At 34.1% G+C, this 22,306-nt stretch overlaps 2 protein-coding genes across 9 annotated transcripts in view; both read right to left on the bottom strand.

Annotated features, from left to right (window-relative positions):
• On the bottom strand, positions 1-15,118 carry LOC117120720 (serine/threonine-protein kinase 3-like). The gene is made up of 13 exons (XM_033265777.1): positions 14,985-15,118; positions 13,897-14,024; positions 9,307-9,397; positions 7,666-7,746; positions 7,064-7,244; positions 6,355-6,417; positions 4,716-4,880; positions 4,110-4,277; positions 3,724-3,861; positions 3,118-3,249; positions 2,696-2,921; positions 1,731-1,996; positions 1-1,018 (listed from the first exon to the last, which is right to left on the bottom strand). The coding sequence occupies exons 3-13, from the start codon at positions 9,321-9,323 to the stop codon at positions 860-862; spliced, it is 1,596 nt and encodes a 531-aa protein (XP_033121668.1). The 5' UTR covers positions 9,324-9,397; positions 13,897-14,024; positions 14,985-15,118; the 3' UTR covers positions 1-859.
• Positions 15,119-17,762: 2,644 nt separating this feature from the next.
• Positions 17,763-22,306, bottom strand: part of LOC117120721 (cytosolic carboxypeptidase 2-like) — a 29,784-nt gene continuing 25,240 nt past the window's right edge. For all 8 annotated transcript variants that reach the window (XM_033265781.1, XM_033265779.1, XM_033265780.1 and 5 more), the window contains 3 exons: positions 21,049-21,195; positions 20,009-20,866; positions 17,763-19,740 (listed from right to left, as the gene is read on the bottom strand). In XM_033265781.1, coding sequence (XP_033121672.1) covers positions 19,714-19,740; positions 20,009-20,866; positions 21,049-21,195 — 1,032 coding nt within the window. In that variant the 3' untranslated portion in view covers positions 17,763-19,713. The remainder of the gene's footprint in view (positions 19,741-20,008; positions 20,867-21,048; positions 21,196-22,306) is intronic.

The following is a 22,306-nucleotide window of genomic DNA, read 5'->3' on the forward strand; positions in this document are numbered from 1 at the left end:
TTTGTATAAATATATTTAATTTAGTAGGCGCTGCAACAACTCATGCTGTACAAGATATTTATCTACAAATAGAGAGTGAAATTAAATTTGGTTGATTCAATTATGTTATGTTACAGCATTTTGGGTGAATCCAGGATCTTACAAGTAGGAGGCACTCAAAAGTATGACCATAGGGTTATGATCATCATTTTACTATCTGTTTAAATATTGCAATTTTAAATTTTGACAGTTCTCCATGTCTCTTCTGCCTCCAGATCTTTGTAAGAATTTTCTTTATTTGCAATTTAAAAATAAATAATATACCAAATACAATACGAATATGTTTTAACCATAAACTAAAAATATAATAAATAGAAGCTATCTTTTGATGTTTTTTGTGCGAACTAATTTATCAGCCCTAACAGCAACAGCTAGTATTGTTATGGCCTGATGGTATAATCCAATAAGTTTTTATCATTCCATATAAAAAAAAAATGGATGCTAGCAATGTACTGTATTACTAGGTAAAATAATCCCTAATAATAACTCAGGTACCAGAACGACTTGCATTTGTCTGAATGGTATAAGCCCACAATCCTGGTTATGAAGAGTGTTGGACAGCAACAGAGTTTCTATGGATTGCCCTGATTTTGTTGTATGTGGGGAATGGTACCACCAACTGCTTGCAGTTTTAGGCTGATATGTATTTAATCACACCTCATTGGTGATTGAAGGGGTAGCATACAGTATACCACAGTCAGTACAGAAATTCCATTACATCTAGGTATAAAATCAGTCTCCTGTTAGACAAATTTCCTGCATATGAAATAAGCCAGTCTACATGACTGGGCATTGGTAGCTATGAGAGAGAGTGCATATGCTAAAAATTCTGTTGCCTTTTTCGTTTAATGTCCATTGCTTCCAGAATTGGACGTCGTTTCTCTTGGTACCGGAGTCGTAATTCTTCTATTTCTCTTTCCATTTCTGGGTCTAAGTCTGCTAGTCTTTTGTGTAACTCATCGTATGATAATTGTTTTATCTGCAATAAAATTACAACATTCAGTAACAATGAGACAGTAGTTAACGTAACCATTTTTTTAGTCATGACAATGCATCGATAGCATCAGCAATGTAAGGCAAAAAAGATCAGGATTTCTTATCAACTACAGGCCTATGCCTATTGGGTTTATGGGTAACCATCTTTCTTGGAATAATATTCTGGTGAAATTGTAACAACTGGCCTAAAATATCCTAATGTATCAACTTAAAAAGTATCAATGTAATCATTATCATCATGATCATGCCATCATCATAATCACCATCATGATCATCAAACTTAAAAAACACTTCATTTCAAATTACTAAAATATTATCTTTTAATCCCACTTTTCGATTATCTTTTCCACGGTTTTTCTTTTTCTCTTGATTTCCCCTGTACTGACGGTCTCGTGTTGGCTTTCTTGTTTGTTTTTCTCGTTCCTGTTTTGTCATCGTTTATTCGTTCGTCTGTCTTGCTCGTCCTGCTCTGTTTCTTTTTTTTTTCCCCTGTGAGTTTGTTGTTTCATTAGGCTGGCCCAGCACAACATTTCTTATCTTCTCAGGCATTTGCCTTCTTCCTTTTGTATGCCGTTTTCTTTATATTTATAGCCATAAAAACTTTATTTTGTATATGTATGCTACAAAGGAAGCTAATAAATGTTTTTTCGAATTGAATTGAAAAAAAAATAATGATCAGTATCATAACTACTCACAAATTCATAATCTTGATCTGGGTAAGGTCTCTGGTACTGTACAGGTATGATTTGTGGTGGAGTGATGTCTTCTGTGACTGGGACAGCAGGAACAGGAAGCACTGGCGGTGTCACTTCCGCAGGCACTGTTGGTGGTGCAGCAACATCATTACTCTCAGCAGGAGATTTCTCTGATTTTGATGCTTGCTTTTTGGCATCAAGTTGATCAAAATGTTCCATGAATAATGGACGATATTCTTTATTTGCTGAAGGGTTTGTATCAAATTCTAAGAAAAAATCAATATTGTTTACAAGGTTATTAGTTTCGCACAACGTTTCTTAAGGCAAGTACTCATTGCGCCCGACGGTTTATAAAGAACGCAAAGCCACGTCGTGTGTGCAACGGATCATTTTCATGACGGTCCGTTTAGGCTGCCACTGATAATCAGCAGACAGCATTGTGTCGAGTTGTATCCATCGTACAACGATAGTACGACAGTGAGTACCCGCATTTAGCATCATAAACATTTCTTTGCGGCTTGTCAATGGGAGTTGTTTTTGTCAAATGGAAAACATTATATAATATTGAATGATAATCATGGGGACTGGAAAGCAAAATAATATATTAAAATACCTCATCAAACTCAATTTGATTTTATTAAAAGGTGAACAGAAAAAAGGCACAATACAAAATATGAAAGCATTATTATTGATTATCAATACGACATCAGATCCCATGGAAAAGCCCAGTTTAACACCTGCATCATTTGCTCTAATTAATTAATAGGATGTTAAGCCAATGGTCCCGCATCGTGCTAATAGCAGAGATGTATGACAAAAAATTGATTTTATTATTTGATAAAGAGTAGTGGATTGTCTCCTGGTGTACTGACTATGGTAGACACGTCACTGCCACAGCGCCACAGGTCACTAGGAGCATAATGTAAATTCTCTTTACATTTACAAATACGAAGACGAATACTTACTTTTCATAGTATCATCCATATTCTCAAGGTAGTCTGTCTCATCTTCCTCGTCAGAATTGATCACCATTGTTCCCATACTGGATTCCAATTCAATCATCGTGTTCGCATCACTATGGGCAATGAACGTGTCGGAATCAACATCCGCGATTGCAACTCCCTCATCTCCGCTCGGCCTCTTGATCATCGTTCCATCGATAACAGCATCATCTTCATCATCATCCTCATCCTGTAAAGCAAATAGTCAAGGATGTGTTTAGATAGATGGAATTGGGATTAACGTCCTACGTCTTTGACAGCAGAATAAGAACCAGTTGCATATCTCTGTGAAGTTGGTTTAGACAGGATTGGTTTGGATTCTTTTAGCGTGAAATATATCAAGGAACACCAACAAAATAAGAAATAAATGTTGCCTTAAGACTTACCGAAGATACATAAAGACTAGGATTCTGTAACATTTGTTGATGCCGTAATTTTTCATCTTCTCGGATATTATTAGCTTCAATGATCATGTCACGCAATATACTGACCGGTCCAGCACTTGAGATAAATGCATGCTTAAAAATAATTTTAAATACAATTATCATTAAAATCGAAAAATAAAGAACATTTCACAAAATAGGCAATGTAAATTTGTTTTCATATATTTAAAAAGACATAAAATATCACCCAGTCACAAAGTATACGTGGTAAAACAACAAGGAATACAAAATTTGTGGAGCATCATTATTAAAGGCTTTTCTTTGAAATTTCTTGAAGTGTACATAAATAGACTCAATTGGCAGCCTCAAACAGGTACTGTAGTCATCACAAACTTACCAAGTACAACATGCAGTAAAATCAGTTTCCAAGTGTAGGAAGATGAAATTTTATGTTTTTTAAGATATGAAAATCACAGTAGGAGTATTATTATATCAATATATTAATTGCATTAATAATAGTTAAATTAATAACAATAATAATAAATATTAAAGTGGAAAAATCCTTATAATTTAATACACTTCTTGATCCTTAAATATTTTACAGCATACCTGAAGTAGTTCTGTAGCCGTTGCCCTTTCTTCTGGATCTTTAATCAAACATTTGCTTATAAAATCTGTAAATTCTTCCGTCCATTTCTCTGGATTGCGGAATGCTGGTGGTGGTTTTGTCGGGATCATAAATATTGCCTGTTAACCAAAAATATGTCCAAAAAAATTAATAATTATCAAATCACTGACTATTATACAAATGTCATTACCCTTTTTCAATACATGTTTTTGATTGGTTGAAATTCCACGTCATATGCCAAATTCTATTGGTGAATTATCCAAATCAAAAATATAAACCCATGTTTTTGATTAGTTATTTATTTGACTTACTCATCATATTTGATGAAAACTCTTTTGAACCTATGACTTTATTTGAATTTACTTACTCTCATTGGATGGATATCTGCATAGGGTGGTTTCCCTTCTGCCATTTCTAATGCTGTTATACCAAGTGACCAAATGTCTGCTTTACAGTCGTAACCTATTTCTTGAATAACTTCTGGCGCCATCCAGAAAGGTGTACCTATAACAGTGTTGCGCTTGGCCATTGTGTCCTAAGAAAACAATTATTATTATTAGGAAAGTATGCCATATATATTCTATTTCTAGCAGCACAAAAATGTATTACATATAAACAACATGAAAGTGCATAGTTAAGGAGAGACAAAGCTGCTATCACTAAAGGGTGTGCTTCCTCCAACATCTCGCTCCCAACCTCAAGCACTAACCATGTTCAAGCTTTCCTTTCACTTCCTCCAATTAATGATCTTGAAATATCATTAATATCATCAAAACTATTCTGACTGAAACTAAAATGTTGTGGTACCTACAGTATCCACAACGAGAACAAACAACATTTTCCACTTGTTAACTAATTAAAGAACATATCAGGTTAAAAATCAAGCAAACACATACTGTATCATACGACGTTCAAATTTAACTTCTGTAAATCGAGGAATGTGGAAAAGAAAGAGGAAGGGACATTTTTTTACCGTAAGCTGCCCTGCAACTCCAAAGTCTGCAAGTTTAGCATGACCCTCTGTGTTTAGTAAGATATTACCAGCTTTGATATCTCTATGAATTTTCCGCATGAAGTGGAGGTATTCTAATCCTTTTAGTGTATATTGCAGTATTGTTGCTATTTCTCCTTCTGTTAGCTGTGTCAATGAAAGAAATAGGATTTCAAGGAAATTAATTTAAATACTGAAAATAATCAAAAATTACTGAACTCTATTAATTATAAATAAACATGTACATTAAAATGTTTGCTATAGTACCCCAGACAAGTGTTGGTAACTGTCACTGAATTCTTTTTATATATCTAATTGTAAAATATATTAAAAATATATATACATATTTTTGAAGTTATCATTGTCAATGCCACTACCATTATCAGTACCCCAAGCCACACTGAATGTAACAATAATTTAAAATAAGCAATTAATAGAGCTCCGCATAGTACACTATAGGAAAATTATTATACGAAGGTTAGATTTAATGCTTGAAAAAATTTCCTGAGGGACTGCAAAGACCAAACAAAATTTTTGAAAGTATAGCTTTCCGCTAGTGTACAATACATGCTCTACTAACTGCTTTATAAGTCGATCGCCGTCTTTTAATCTGAGATTTGATAAGCAACTGTTGTAGCAGTCATCGCTTGCTATATTGATATGATCAGTATACAGTACAGTGTGCATATTTACATTTAGCTGTGCGTATGCTGATTTGTGCTCCTGCAACGTGCGCGTTAACTCAATAGGTAGTTGTCGCCGCACAAGGTTAACCTTAACGTTAACGGATGACGTCATAATTTATTCATCTTGCATTGCAGAGTATGTTAATTTCAAGATTTATGTGCTCGACGTACAGTACAGTATGTTAGTTACAGGTTTGCACATGTGTATTTCGATTTGTTTACAAAAGGGGCAGAGCTATCGCGTTGCATGATGGGTACTAACGTTAAAACTGACTACTCACAGAAGTAGTGACGTTACACAATACTACCGAAGAACTTGTTTGTAAATGTTATTTTAATAGACACTCGTCAAAGCAATAATCATTCCTTAAAGCATTTGAGAGAGAATACAGTAGTCACTTTTTGGATGGTGCAGACAGGTAAAATTGTGCGATGATTCATAACTAGGCTAGGCTACGACCCGGAGAGGAGGCCTCGGCGGCCTCCCTGCCTACCTGCCATAGGCCTACACCAAATTTTATTCCTTGAGTCTTTAAAATACGTCTAGAATATTCCTATTAAACTTTCAGTTTGTTTAGTTTATGAGTATCCATTGATTCAATTAATTCCTTAATTGTTCATACTTAATATTGAATTTTAAGTAACTTTCTTTAGGTTCTAATTAACCTCCTTTTACGAAAGTAATTTTTGGAGTAATTTTTAAAAAATGAGGAAATTTTTTTGCACACGAACCTAAAAAAAATCAAGCCAAGTATCTAATTAAAAAATGATTGGACTGTGGGGGATAGGCAAATAACATTGGGAGTTGCAGTGATGACGTCACGATTGACTTATAATATAATTTATAGTAAATTACAGTATACTGTTGTTTATTTTCTTTACTATCCATCATGTCATGATTTTAACAAAATATATAGCCATTGTTGCATACATACTACTTTATTTCGCCTCCTCATGATGTCGGACACAGACCCTGCACCGCAGTACTCCATAACAATCTAAAATAACAAAAACACAAGATATAACAAATGTAAATTGAGCATGATTGATTCTATACCTAATTACTAGGAGATAAAATAGAAGATATAAGTATCAAAATACCATAAATTAACAAATTAAATAAATGTGTATCAGTGCCTAATTCTTAAAAGTTTTTCTGAATTATCTGTATAGTATCATTAATGTTTAGAAGAACAAACATTTAAGAATATTAACATAATAATACAATTATTGTTAGTTTATGAGAAAAACATTTAAGGAAAAAGAATAAAAGTTAACAAATTAATGGTAATGTTGGTAGTCTATTAGTGAAACATACTGATATTCTCTTTATAGAAAACCCCTCATAAATAATAGAATTGACCAGCCCAGCTCACTGTTTAGTATGCCATACACATATAAATCAATTTTTAAATAATCAACTAATTAAAGTTAAATATTGTCCAAGGTATGTTAATGTTTACAATAATGTTCATTCAAAATGATTTCTGTTACTGTTTTTATCTGTTTTGCAATGTATACTGTAACAAGTAAAATAGAGGCAATGTTTAGTCAGTGGCAGAACCAGGAATTCGAATGAAATCATAATATCATTATTTATATTGATAAAATAAATATGACAAAATATGACAACAAGTTATTTACCCATAAGTCTGTGTTTTTAAAATAGCTACCATAATACTTGACAACAAATGGACTATCACACTGCTGCATTATAGATATTTCTTTGATTATTTCTTGAAGGTCTGTGTCGACGGGAACCTGTTTGATGGCAAGCACTTGCCCTGATTCTTTGTGCATTGCTTTGAATACACTCCCGTATGACCTAAATTGAATTAGGAGGAAAAATTACATCAAAGATGAATTGAGAATATATTTGATAAAGAAAAGTCAAACTAAATTAAGTAACAACAAATAGTGCTTTTTGTCTATATTGTTTATTCAGCTTGGTTGTACTTCATATTACAGCTAGAAATTAGTGCAATCGTGTTAAAACCTATCAAATACTCCTGCATGGCAAGAGACAATCATACGGTAGGTAAAGTGCTTTGCCCAAGGACATAAGAGGAACAGACAAGGGGTTCGAACACACTTCAAAATAAAATCTGCTGCACCAACCATACCAATCATTTTTTTTTCTATACAGCTATTATTTTATAGTTAAAAATGTTTATATTGTATGAGGGACTGCTTTTAGAACCACAACTGTAAAAATTATAAAAAATATACTGTATGGTAATAATTACCCTTCTCCTAGCTTCTCTAAAACATCAAACACCTCTTCCGGTTTCTTTGTCAGACTCTCTTCACTTAATTTCTTTAATTCACTAAAACGTTAAAAAAGAACAGAGAAATCTAATTAATATAGTAATAAAATTTTACTAAATAATAATATGGTAAAAATGCAGACATTTAGTTGAAAGAAAACAATATCATTGGGGCCCTCATTAATTGTATAATATTACTGTTGTTGTGTAGTAGTGCTGTACTTTCTTTCATTTCTGTTGAATAATAACATTATAGTAATAGTAATAATATAATGCAGTAGTAATAATATAATATTGTAATAAAGAAAACAAAGCATACTGTAGCTATTCTGGACAAAATATACACCTACTGTCATCTAAATACACAGTTAATATCCATAGCATATTCAGTATGTATGACAGATACACTGCTTAATGGAGACATTAAAATTGTAATGATAGTACAGATCTTTCATTATTGTAATTTATGTATTATAAAAACCGTATTTGGAATGAATATTTAATAACAATAATACAATTGTGATGATGCATAAAAAATAATTTGTAGCAATTAAGTTAGTTTTAACCAGCAAATGACAATTGAACACGCAGTACTACTTGCATACTATTTTATAATAATAGGTTTCACTAAGGAGAAGGGCAAGAATGCAGAGCAAACTCATAAACCTGTCAAATGGGATCAAGGAAGCTTAGGCCTTGAACAAGCTCTCATCCCTAAGCAGTAGGTCAATTAAACAGTTGTCTTCAAAGTAATGTATGTAGAGTAATCATAATGCATTGTTGTTCAGCTTTAATAGTCAGTTTCATGATATTTCTGCAGTATTTTTAAGATTCCTTGATAATTGTTACATTTCTAATTAATATAATTACTTAATCCTTGCCAAGCCCCAGGGCTCATAGTGCTGGAGCTTATCCCTAGTTCCTGTAGCATGAAGCAGGTGAGATGCTGGTCCACCATCAGATTACTCCAATGTAGCAATGTACACAGTAGATAATGTGTCTTAAGGACATAAACGAAATGCACAACGAAGGATTGAAACCCCGACATCGAGGTTGGGAAACCAAACCATTCCAACTATACCAAACCACTAAATATCTTTTTTCATAAAAACAATAAGATAATGTAGCAAGATCATAATAACAATTTGAAAACCCGCCTACTGCATACTACAAGACAGCATGCACACCATCCATCAGAAGGGCATACGGAACCTGTATCACAACTGCACACTATTGTTATGACATGGGAGTTTACAATTCCTTGTGGTATGCTCTGCCAGGGGAGAAGGCAAGTCCAACAGCTGACACTAAGAACAGCATGTGTTGACAATCGGGGCACTTAAATTGAGTAACCATATCTGCTGCTAAATGGCATACACAGTGGCCTCCATTGTTTGATATAAAAAAAAAACTATTAAAACTATACTGTCCAGTGTTCTTTTACTGACACGAAACCTTGAAATTTAGCAAAACATGCAGCCACTGGTGTTAGGATCCACATTTTGTCATGCTAAAAAAATAATTTGAAAATGCTCAAATAAAATTTTACTACTATAGTACAGTACTATGTTTAACTACTAGCACTGACATACACAAAATATGTTCTACAATTTACAGTACCTTTTATTTGAGGACATCTTGCACTATTAAATAATTTCACTTTTTACAAAAACTCCAGTTTTCTTTCCTTTTCTATGTTTAGTACACACAACTGAAAATGAAATAATATAATTAAATATTAAGTTTGTTCAAGCTGTAATGAAACAAAATATAGCTCATACACATTTTGGTATATGAAGATATGAAACTGATAATTTTAAAGATTTAGGATTTCTTGTGAGATTGATCAGTAATCTTACAGTATATCACAAAAAAAAACTGTTTTGATGAACTAAGTATTGAAAACCTAAGTTAACAATAAAGACGACCTCAACATGATGCTACAAAATGAAGCAATTCTTAAATGTTAATATCTTCATATACATCCCTTGCTACCTTTTGCACTTTATTAGATTCATAGATACTTTTAAAGCAGAAGTCATCATCACAGTCCCCAGTTGGTTTACTGTAGAAAGGTCAGGTTAAGAAGGGGGATGGGAAGTACAGGACTATTGTATTTAACTTGGTAGAAAAGTGTAACTGTCAAAGGTGAACTAAAACTATACTACTCACAAGAATCAGTAAGTTTCGATACACTATTTCCACTCTAATTTGGAATACAGTTTTTATCTTAGGGATAAAATTGTTTTTCTTACTTTTAATTTGCCCTCATTACCATATAATTTGTCCTTACATTATTTTCTATATCCTTTACAAAAATCAACAAAAGCCTTTCATACGTGAACCATTTATTTTTTTTGCAAGATGGCTGCACAGGCCTACTGTAAAGCTTGCAATTTACAAAAGCTTATTCAGGCAAATCTTATTTCACTTTACCATTAAGCAAGTTTACAGTAGACTATGAAGACATGAAGCATAATGAAATCCCATTTTCCACATGAGCTTGTTCTTATACTATATCCTTGCCATGAATACTAATTTACCAGGATTACCAAAACACACACCAATAGCACATTGTTTCACCGCCAAGTATGACTAAATATTCACAAACATGAACAGATTGTGAGCTATAAATTTACAAATTTGATGATGAGGCCAATTACAAGCATCACCAGGTAATTTATTTATCAGACAAACATCTCATTTAATCCAACATTATTCTTTAATTATTCTCCATAATGTATAGTAGTAAAGTGGGCCTCTAGGGAAATTATTAAATTACTTGAATTAGACGGGAGGTGCTGCATTTACTGTACATGGTGTTCTTTTTTTTTAGCAGAATGTATGAAAACAACAAGAAAAATTATAAAAATAAAATGATTGAAATTGCAGTTTTATGTTTCTGATTTTATCAAAAACAAATAATTTCCATAATTAATTGTAATTGAATGTGGCAAAACATTTGATAAAAAAAATAATGGTTGTTCATGAAATGGCTGCTATTTCAATGCATTAATATGCTTTCACTGCTGTTTATTGAATGTAATTAAGTACTATGTGACGTGATCAGCTGATCAAAATAGGAATGTGTTGTTTACTGTTTGATTGCCAAATACACATATTATGTGGTAGTTTAAGTGGCCCTAATATTTTGACAGGTAGTGACATAAATGAGAGCTTTGCAAAAATACTGTCAAACAAAAATGTTCACAAGTTTATAATGTCTTGAAAATTCCCCTCAACTGATTTTATGAAATGTGAACGTCCAGGATGAATTTGGTTTAACTACTATTACTATGTATTAAGGCAGCAATTTAGAGATGACAGTCATAGTACAGACATGATGTACATGATGCTAAAACAATTTTATATTATAGTGCATTTAAACTTCACAAGGTCATGTGTATGAGGAAACTTCAAAGCTAATGCAGTAGCTGTGATTTCTAAAAAGTTACAGTGCACAAACTGGATGAATATACTGTAGTTACTACTAATAACTACTGTAAATCCTTTCCGAGCCACTGGGGCTCATAGGGCTGGAGCTTATCCCCAGTTTCTGTAGTGTGAAGCGGATGAGAGTTGTACTCCCCCTGGACGGGATACTAGTCCATCGCAGGTTAGTCCCCAGCAGTTTGCTGGCACCCATTGATACAGCTGGGTGGACTGAAGCAATGTAGCTAAAGTGCCTTGCCAAGGACACAAGCGAATCTGCACAACGGAGACTCGAAAACCCGACCTTACGATTGAAAACCCAAACCTCAACCGCTGCGCCAAACTGCCACTACGTTGATGAATAGCACTGTATCTTAAATGTTTTACTGGATTTATTTCCATGTTTATATTTTCATTCAGTAAATTAACAAGTACAGTACCAACAGAGTGCCAATATCCATGACAAAAAACTACTTTCCAGTTGCATTTTTCTAAAGTGCATGTATTATTTTGATTTTATTCTCCCATTTGCATATTATTAAAGACGTGAATGAAAAAGGTTTATGGGTCATCACTGCTCCAATTCTCCCATTATAAAATACAACAACAATAGTCCAAAGGGTATAGAAACGCACTGATCCATTGAATATAAAATGGGCATGAAAAAAATAAAATGAAGAATTTCAGTAGATAGATTGTCACTACATTTACAGTATGTGGTGCTTACTGTATATTAACCTGTAGATTATGCAAGTTGAGTCAGCTGGGCTTTTCCTAGCCACAGGGAAAACAAATTAAACGTTCAGTATATGTCAATGCACTAATCTACAGTACTATAAATGTCATTAAAACTCATTAGTTTGTCCAAAAATGGTGTTGCCAGTTCAAGTATCAATAGTACAAATGTGAAACACACACTTTTTTGGTTATACCATACAGGTAATGATAAAAAAAAAATATGGAAACTGTTTCTTTTCTCAAACTGTACTTTTCTAAATCGATGTTTGTTGCTTGATTAATAACTGTAGTCCCAACCCCTAGGCCTCTGTGGTACTGTATGTACAGAGGTCTAGAATTTTTTTAATGAAAAATTCAAAGCTCAGATTTACTATTTGTGCAATTATGAATACTGTAGCTTATTTAGTGGGTAAAAGCTGTCCACTCAATTTAATTTTTTTTGACAAAAAAGCGTTGTATGCCCATATTATAGTCATGATGTGCCTATAAAATAATATTTTGGTCATGATAAGATGAGAACATGACCATATTTAGGCATGTCACATGTTTTGTCAAATAAAATTTGATAGTCTGGACAGGACTTTAGAATGTAAAGGTGTCAGATACACTTTCTACTTTATTAGTTGGAAAGTTTAGTATCAAATTCAATTAAATACTGTATATGATGACAAATAGCCTAAGTCTGGCCCTACATTTGATTCCGGTACAGTACATGCTGTCAGCCTTGGTAGCTCTATGGTTTTAACACGTTGGCTGCCAGCGACGAGTATACTCGCCCACAGGGTGTTGCTGAGGGCGCCAGGAACGAGTATACTCATTCTAGCGTTTATAACTTCTTTATTACACATTGTAGAACCACAGACTCAACAGCTGGTAGTTCGGGGAAGATACACCTAGACGATAACGTACAAATGACATGTATGTTTGTTGTGTTATGTTGCCGGTAGTATACTCGAGCAGTACAAGTGGGGGCGCCCTTTGAATATATACCAACCCATGCAAAAAGCAGACGAGATAACTCGCACTTGGCATAGTCAGTAAAATGTTTTATCACTGTGCCATCGACGAGTATACTCGCCCCCTAATATTTTCCCGCCAATTTATTAGACACTTCATTTTGATGACATATGACTAGATAAAATTTCAAAAAAGTATGTTTGTACATGTAAACTTGTTTTGGCACAAGGGAAGGAACCGTAAAAAAAGGTCTGGCAGTCAACGTGTTAAGTTTCTTAAGAAACTCCTCCTAACTTTCCATTTGCAAGTCACCTTCAATGGGAACATTCAATTTTATTTTTTTTTTCAGTTCACATTATCTATTATTTACAGTTAGCTTTAACTATATTGAAAATTTTACAGGTAATCCTGCCTCATTGATGTACTTTGTATTATTACTACCTCCACCAAAAGGAGGTTATGTATTCACCCCATCTGTCTGTTAGCAAGATTATGCAAAAACTAAGCAATAGATCATCATAAAATTTAGAGGAATAGTACATAATAATTTAAGAAAGAAATCATTAAATTTTTGGAAGAAAAGGCCTATGGACAAGGTCATGGAAATTTGATACCCTCGAGGATAAAAAAAAAAATAATATAATCGCCCATCATACACGTCCTGTGTACAGTATTACTGTATTCAGGCACAGGGCAAAGGTATGCACTCTATGGACTGACTGTGATGTAGGTGAAATAAATGATGACAAGTGCCTTCAGATGACCTACCAAATGTATACTAGTAATAATTTAAATCCTCTATATTGATTTTTTGGTATTTTATTGGTATTAATTTTAAAAAATAAAATAAAAGAATACAGTATGTCTTAAAGAGATCAAATTAGAAAAAAAATTAGAACCAAGCGATTCATTTTGAGGTATAGTATTCCACCTCAATTTAAAGCAATGGAACAAAAAATAAATAAAAAACAAAAATAATATATAAATTGGTAGAAATATTTTTTTTTTTAGTTTGAATATTTCTTCTGAATGTAAATTAACCAATCAATCATAACAACTGTAAACAGGTTAAAATATACTTACAAACTTAGTGTTGGGTTAATAATGCTGCCTTCCTCATATTAAACTTCAAGTTTCTACCATGGCAAATGCATATTTCCAAAATATACAGCATGTAATATGTATAGATGTTTTCTTTTACAAGATAAAATCTGGTAAAAAACAATAAATTCAATGCACGTTAGAATCATGATTGTGTGGCACAAAAACAAGGGATAATGAAGCTTTAATGTCATTTATTCATGTGGCTTACTATTTCTAGTATTCTTATAATTTATAAATGTCATTGTAAACATAGGCCTAATAAATATTTACAGATAAATATAGCATTGCAAATGTCGGTTTAAGAAAAACATAACAAACCATTAAATATTAACAGGTAAAACTATCCCCTACCAGAAATCATCTAAGAAAGTATATATTAATTTAGACAATCAGGATCTTGATCAATCAGACACCATGTCCATGCAAATCGCAGTGCATTTTTGCATTCAATTTTTAATCCCCCTGTTGGTATCTCTAATAATTCTAATAGTTAGCTAGCCTAGAGGGATAGTCTAGGCCTTGGCTAGGCAAGCTAGGTCTAGGATGGGTAGTACTACCCTACCCTAGGCGTAGTAGTAGGATTACTAGGCTAAGCCTGTACTCTACTCTATTCTACGCCTAGCTACATTAGGCCCTAGGCCTAGTAGTAGTAGGCCTAGTACTATAGTATTAAGCGGCCTATAGGCCTAGGCCCTAGTAAGTAGGCCTAGTACTAAGAAAAGATAGGGTTGGACAGCCTACTTATACAGTAACTACTTTAGTTTAGGCCTGGAACTAGTTACACTATGCACTCGTATACATGTTAAGGAAAACTAGGCATATGGCATAGGGGCATAGGCCCTAGACTAACTATTCTAAGTAATAAGAGGCATGTCATATCGTTTCAGTTGGCAGCAGCCTGGGCAGTGTGTAGTGATCGCGAAGCATGCAAAGCAGTCTCCTACCTACTCAATCGAGTAGGCCTAGGACACTAGGATCCTGAAATCGTTCACTATTCTTAGGATTTATTAACATTTTGGCACACATTAAGTTACCTATGAATAACAAATACATATGTATAATCTTACGATTTCGTGGTCCTCACAAACTAAAGTTATCTTAATGAAAATATTTATCACCCGAAGACCATCACAGCTTCCGGATTATTAGAGTCTACAGTGCAGGTACAGTAATTGCCAGTTTTGTGTCAAACTTGTTTTCCCAATCTCTACACCAGGGTTGCCAGATAGCCGACAGGCTTCACGGCCAAACACACGCCATCTCTCGGCCAAATTCGGCCAAACTTTTTTTCGATATTGGCCAAAATTCGCCCAGATTTTAATCCGATTAGAAGACAACAGTGGATACATAATATTCATTTAAAATACAAACATTACACGAAAATCAACTGTCATTTGTTTGAAATTGGAGAAATTAAAATGATATACACAGAAAAATGTTAATCTTTCACTGTTTTTATTAATCACCATAATTAAATACATCATGTTAAATATGTTCTATAATTAGTTGCTAGCATGTAGGCCTATTTAAAGTCACATTATTAAGATCGATCTAAATTTGATTTAAATGTACTAAATAACATACATTGTAGTCGATCTATAGCAATAATTTTAAAGGCCTGTTATAGAATCTTCAATGACAAATCTCTCTTTAATTAGAATGAAAGTTACATTAGTAAGAACACAAGCCGATGTTAAAACAAACCTATGAAAACTTTAATAGGGCCTAAATACTTTTTATCTAAAACTTCCTAAATTCGCCTCGGAATGATATTGTTGCAGTATACGGTACTTAAAACAATAAATCAATGTCACTATCAGAACTACCTTCTTCATGATTCTCATATACAACCTAACTCCAGAGTAACTTCGAAGAAGTCTCAGCAACACTTGCTTGAAAAAAAAGTCGACTCTGGACAATACGCAGTATATTTTATTAAGAAATAGTCGGCGCACAAAGAGATATCAGATAAAAAACTGAAAACTGTTTTTATAATTAATCACCAGCTAACATCAAAATATTAAATATTATGATCGATCTAAATTTGATTTAAATGTATTAAATACCATACATTGTAGTCGATCTATAGCAATAATTTTAAGGGCCTGTTATAGAATCTTCAATGACAAATCTCTCTTTAATTAGAATGAAAGTTACATTAGTAAGAACACAAGCCGATGTTAAAACAAACCTATGAAAACTTTAATAGGGCCTAAATACTTTTTATCTAAAACTTTCTAAATTCGCCTCGGAATGTTATTGTTTCAGTATACGGTACTTAAAACAATAAATCAATGTCGCTATCAGAACTACCTTCTTCATGATTCTCATATACAACCTAACTCCAGAGTAACTTCGAATAAGTCTCAGCAACACTTGCTTGAAATTGGATTTGACATTAGACACGAATGATCACATCGAGCATTTTATGGCACTTCACATAAAGAAACACTGCAGCGCCTATACAATTTATTACATTTTTTTCAATTCTCAACCAAAAGAGATATAAACCTCCACTAGGTTGGAACATAATTATACAAGGAACACTATATATGGTACAAACTTAAAATAAACTGTCTTCATAAAATTTTAAACGAGAATAAACTTCATAAAAAAATATATATATTTCATCCGAACATTTTAAATTATTAAATGTAACTGCTAATCTTTTAAACTCAACTTGAGTTTATTATATTCTCCCCCCCCCCCCCCCCCCACCTACATTAAGCGTTTAGTGCGAGTGCGACTACGAACTTTCAATGTAAGGTACACGATTAGAATCAAAGCTTTTGTACAAACAGGACCGTAGCCACGAGAATTGAAGTAGTCAGGTTGCGAACTAAGCGCGAGCACTGATTATTGGGGTTAGGGGGCCGCCAAGGGCCACAGGTAGGGGTTCAGGGTTCCTGGGCCATTAAACCATTAAACTGTAATATTATTGTTAACCATTAAACTGTAATATTATTAACATTAAGCCATTAAACTGTAATATTATTAAAAGATTTCAATATACAATATTTGATAATGTACTTGAACAGGTTTCTGACTATAGGTATTTAGGAGTCTTTATGGCATCTGATCTAAAATGGAATAAACACATTGCTCGAACTACTAGCAAATGTAATAAACTTGCCGGATTCATTAAGAGGTGTGTCCGTTGCAATGATAAAACTGTTTCCCTAAATTATTTAAGTCTATTGTTATGCCAATAATTGAATTTGCCTCTCCTGTTTGGTTTCCTTTTCAGCAGAGCATCATCAATCAAATTGAATCTGTCCAGAGGCGCTTTACAAGATCTTGCTTTCCATATTATTTTCAAACTCAATTTGATTCACGACCAACATATGAAGAAAGTTTGCTCCACTTAAAACTTCCCACAATTTTCAATAGACTAAAATATATTCGTGAAAAAATTCGTTGCCAAGTGCCTATGGTCAGATTTTCTCATTGATGATGCTCTGTTGCCTGTTCCTGTTGCCCGTAGAACTGAGAAAATTGTTTTTAGACATGCTAAGGCCCGTACGAATGCATTTTTTTTTACTCTGTTTTTATCTCATTCCCACGGATGTGGGATGAGATCCCTTCTTCCGTTACTGATTTATTTCTTTTTGGTGATTGTGCCTTTTCTCTGCTTTGTCTGCTTTTTATTGTAATTAAACCCTGTTTGTTTTCTGTTCTAGTAATAGTTGGAGAGTCTTTGCATTGTGAATTTGTTTGCTTTTTGACAATCCGCCAGAATAGTGCTAGGTTTGTGATGTTTGTTACAATTCTGAAAAATAAATAAATGAAATGAAAATGGTGATGAGGCCCGGTGCACAAGAGATATTTAAAAAAATCAAACAAACTTTTGTTCTAAAATTTGCATTTTATTGTTGATCAAAATACCATGATTTTCAAAGAAGTTCAGATTGTACATACATATATTTAAAAAAAAAAAGTATTGCACATTTATTTAAATTTGGCTGAGAAAGCAAGTTTACGCAGTAAATCCGCTAAGCCCCGCCCCTTGGATATTGTTGCTAAGGTCCCACAAACCAAGAGTGTTAAAAAATACGAAAACACGTGGGTTTCACGTGGGTTTGTGGGACAATATGTGTGACTGTTTGACACGCACGTATTCATAGCCGTGTTCTGATTGGTTAGTTGTTAAGTCTGATTGACAATCCTGAAAGGTGCATTAAAAAAACAAAATTGAAATACAAAAGTCTAATACTAATATATATGCCTACAGAATTTATACAAAACCAACAATATTGAAAGAACAATAATAATGATATTTTATAGCATTACCATATTTGATCTAGATTATGATACTTGTAACACATGGTCATTAAAGTCCATAAATATTGCATAAGCACGTGCACACACTCTACAGGGAGTATCATTCTGTGCATCTGTAAATTTGTCACAGACAGATATTATTAAGGTCCTCATGATTTATACTGATACTAGTACGTGAAGAGACCAATTGCCTATCAAATGCTAAATGGACATGAAAGCACATTCAAATTGAAAAACACTGATATAAAAATACAAGCAAATGCAAGATGGTTTGGTTATTTGAATACACAATATTATGCAATAAAGATCATTATTGTCCATATGATCATTATAATATGATTATGATAAAAAAAATACTTGCATTTGATTGTCTAGAAATAGGCTTATATTTTGTGCAGCTGCATACTTATAATCTATTATAAAGACGAAACAATATATCTGGCAAGTCATAAGAATCCAAAACTTGTTACATTTTCCCAAGCTCAATGACCAGATCTTCCTAGCGCTTGCTTCTCTCAACTTGGGAACATTACAAATGCACTTTGTATGTTAAAATGGAAATGAGTGGTGAAGGACAAAACCATGGAGAACAGAGCATGCAGTGGCGGTGTCAGCGTCTCAAATCTGTGGGTCAAGAGAGGGGCAAGGTACAATTTTGGGGGAGGGGCAAGGTCCCCAATGACAGCAAAGTAGGTGTGGTTGGGTGTCGATTAAAATGTTTCTGAAGTGGTCCAGGTCGCAGAACCCCCCAATAAAAACAATTTAGGGGTTTCAGACCCTTATTTAATCGATTTTATATACAGATGATATAATATGTATAAAATACATATAATTTTTTTTTTCTCCCTGACGAATTGTGGTTTTTCTTCTCTTCGGGGTGGGGGGAAAACTGGGGTGGGAAAAACTGAGAGCATGTAACTTAGGGAACATCTTTTGGAATAATAGAAAATTGAAGTGGAAGAAAATCAGTAGCACACATTGAAATATGTGGCACAGGACTGCGGTATGTGGCGGAAATTCAGTGGACTTTTCCGCTAAGTGCCGCCCCTTGGACATTCTTGCTAAGGTGCCACAAAACGCAGAGTTCTCAAGTACTACGGAACGTCCGTAGTTGCCATGAAAATTTTGCTGAATTATGGCGTATTACGGAAATAGACAGACACTACGCAAATTTATGTTTGTCCTGGACCCAGAAATGGCTCTACACGTTGTCTGACGTCATTAAATAATGAAAGCTGAAGACATAGTTACGGAAATTCATTTTAGGGATTTTGGGAAGTCTGAAAATGACAGTGTAAACATAATATATGCAAACATGTGTGTTTGTGGGACAACACATGTATTTGTAAGGCATGCACATATTCCTGGCTGTGTTTTGATTGGTCAGTTGTTAGGTATGATTGACACTTCGGAAAGGTCTATTACAATACATGCATAGTGCATTGATTTTGATCAATATTTTTGTTGATACGTTAACATAGCTGCAAACTTTATAGTCACATGACCTCAAATTTGTTATTCACATGACCATCTGGACTGATGCTGGAAGAAAACAGAAAGAAAAATTATTAGAATTAGAATTTGAATTGAATTGAATTTGAATATTAGTCATGCTCAGATAGTTCCTCTACAATTTTCAGGAAAGAGCCAACATATTTGATGGTTACAATTGTGGATCCAGAGATAAGAAAATATAGGGGGCCCAGGGAAGGGTTTTTGATTGGATGGCCCACCAGATCACTAGGTCTGTGAGTAATATGAAGTAGCACTGTGAAATCAGGACTGCAGCAAGACAGAAACTTACAGTTACCTTGTTATTTTCAACACTGTTCATTCTGTCCTTGGTAGTATTCCCATCACCAGACTGAAGCCCTTTATTTAACCCTTGCACATATTTATCTGCAGCCTGGCTTGACATTTTTGATTGTCCATTTAAGAACAATAAATACTGTTTCTGTATGACATCAATGCTTTTATCAGCATGCAAGGTACCGCTATTGGTGACCAACAAAGGATTCTTGCAAGTAGAAGTCTTCTGACTGTCCGCTTGTGACAAAATTTTATTATGGAGGCTGGGAACCGCATTACTCTTTGAGTAATGAGTATGGTTTTTATGACATTTAGAATCACTTGTGCTGACCTTCCCAACCTCCTGGCATTCGAAGCAAGTACACACATCAGACCCGTTGGTCACAGGCATCCGCAGGTCTTTTGAATAACCAATGAATGAGTTTGGCCGCAAGATTTTCTCAGTGAGTTCTGTAGAGCTACTGTGCTTCTGCCAATGAGGAAAACCGCTGACTTTGGTCAAAGCAGCTGGTTCTGACAGGATCATATTCTCTTTTGGGTTTTGCTGATTGAGAATCATTTTTTGTAGTTTAATTGATTCAATGTTGTAAGTCTGACCACTAGATAAAAGTTTGGTAGTATCTTGTGCTAAAGAAGCAGGCCCTCTTAAAACTCCAGGTCCTGCATGTGTGTATGACTGCTTAAAGACCATCGCACCACCTGTTGAAGAATCCAGATTATTCGGGTCTGCTAACTTATATGGAGCCTCTTCTGTGCGTATCTGTATTTCTCTTGTTAAAGCCACAAGACGTGCATACTCTTCCTCCTCCTTACTTAACACTTTCTTGCTAGCATCATTTACATTGACAGACACCATTCTCTGAAAATTAAATAAAGCCAGGTAGAATAGTAACAGTTTAGAAAAAACAAATATTCTTTGCATTTTCTTTTTTTTTTAAAGAAGCCATTTCCATTTCAATTTTGATGTTTAAGCATTCATTGCCATTGATATAGAATACAACTATCATTTAATGAGACACATCGTAATGACGACCAACATACCTTCGCAGCACGTTCACCCACACGTTCACTCGCATATGTGGGAATACCACCGTTACTACGTCCAATGTAGCGGTTTACAAATGCCGGATACTTGGGTTTTAAGAAGCCATTGGATATTCTCCCTGAATTTGAACTTGGTTTGGTTGCCTACAAAAATAAGTGTCAACATGTAAAACATCGAGACAAAGTTAATATGCTTTAATAAAATTATCAGTTTATTTTATCAGGGGCAGATTTAGGGGCTGACCCCACTCTTCGAAAATGAAAAAAAAAGGAAAAAGAAAAGAAAGAAAAAGAAATATTTTATTGTAAAAAACAACAAATTTACGGGGACATGCCTCTGGACCCCCTAGGGTAGTGTTATTTATTACACTAATGTTAAAACAATTCAGATATTACACAATACTATATCACTAGTTATCTTTAATATAGTTTCTTATTATACTGCATGTATATGCAATCCAGAAACATGAAAGAAAATGTATGCACTGTAGGCTTACATATCCACAGATTAATGAACAAGCAGAGAGAAAAGTAATATTGTTCACAACATAGCAGGTTGTTGACAGAGTAAGTGAATGGTTGGACAGAAAGATAAATAAATGGACTGATGGATACATTATGCCATTGGGTGAATGAATAGATGGGTGGATGAATGGACAAAAGAATGGATAGATGGGTAGGTTGCTAGAGAGAGGGTTAGTGGTTGGGTGAATGGAAGGATTAATATTAAATGATGGGTGAATGGACAAATAGGTGGATGAATGCTGGATGGATGGATTGGTGGATGAATGGGTCAGCGGATAGAAAGATGAACAGGTTGGTGGATGGCGGGTGTACAGATGGACAAATGGATGGTTGGGTAGATGGAAGAGCGGGTGAATGGGTAAATATGAGGGTGGAAAAATGAATGAATCTGGGTGGATGGGATTCATGCAAGGATAAATGGGTGGACAGGTGAATTGATGATGTAATACTGGTATACCTCACAACTTAATACATACTCTACATAATATATACATATTATATGTCCATAGATAGACGTAAACATGCTGACAGTTTGATACACAATAGTAAGATTTGAACAATGTTAACATTTATTTTAATGTGTATATGAATAACATAATTAAACATATGAAAAATCATAAAAACCATACTACTGTTACAAAGATTATGTTCACATAAATTGTTATTACTCTCATCGCTGCTGCCTCATTGCCATCATCGTAGTCAACATCATTATCATACTCATTGCAGT

Source organism: Anneissia japonica, unplaced genomic scaffold (assembly GCF_011630105.1).
Source record: "Anneissia japonica isolate Jap-2015-1 unplaced genomic scaffold, ASM1163010v1 scaffold287790_len634930_cov199, whole genome shotgun sequence".
In the NCBI taxonomy this organism is placed as follows: Eukaryota; Metazoa; Echinodermata; class Crinoidea; order Comatulida; family Comatulidae; genus Anneissia; species Anneissia japonica.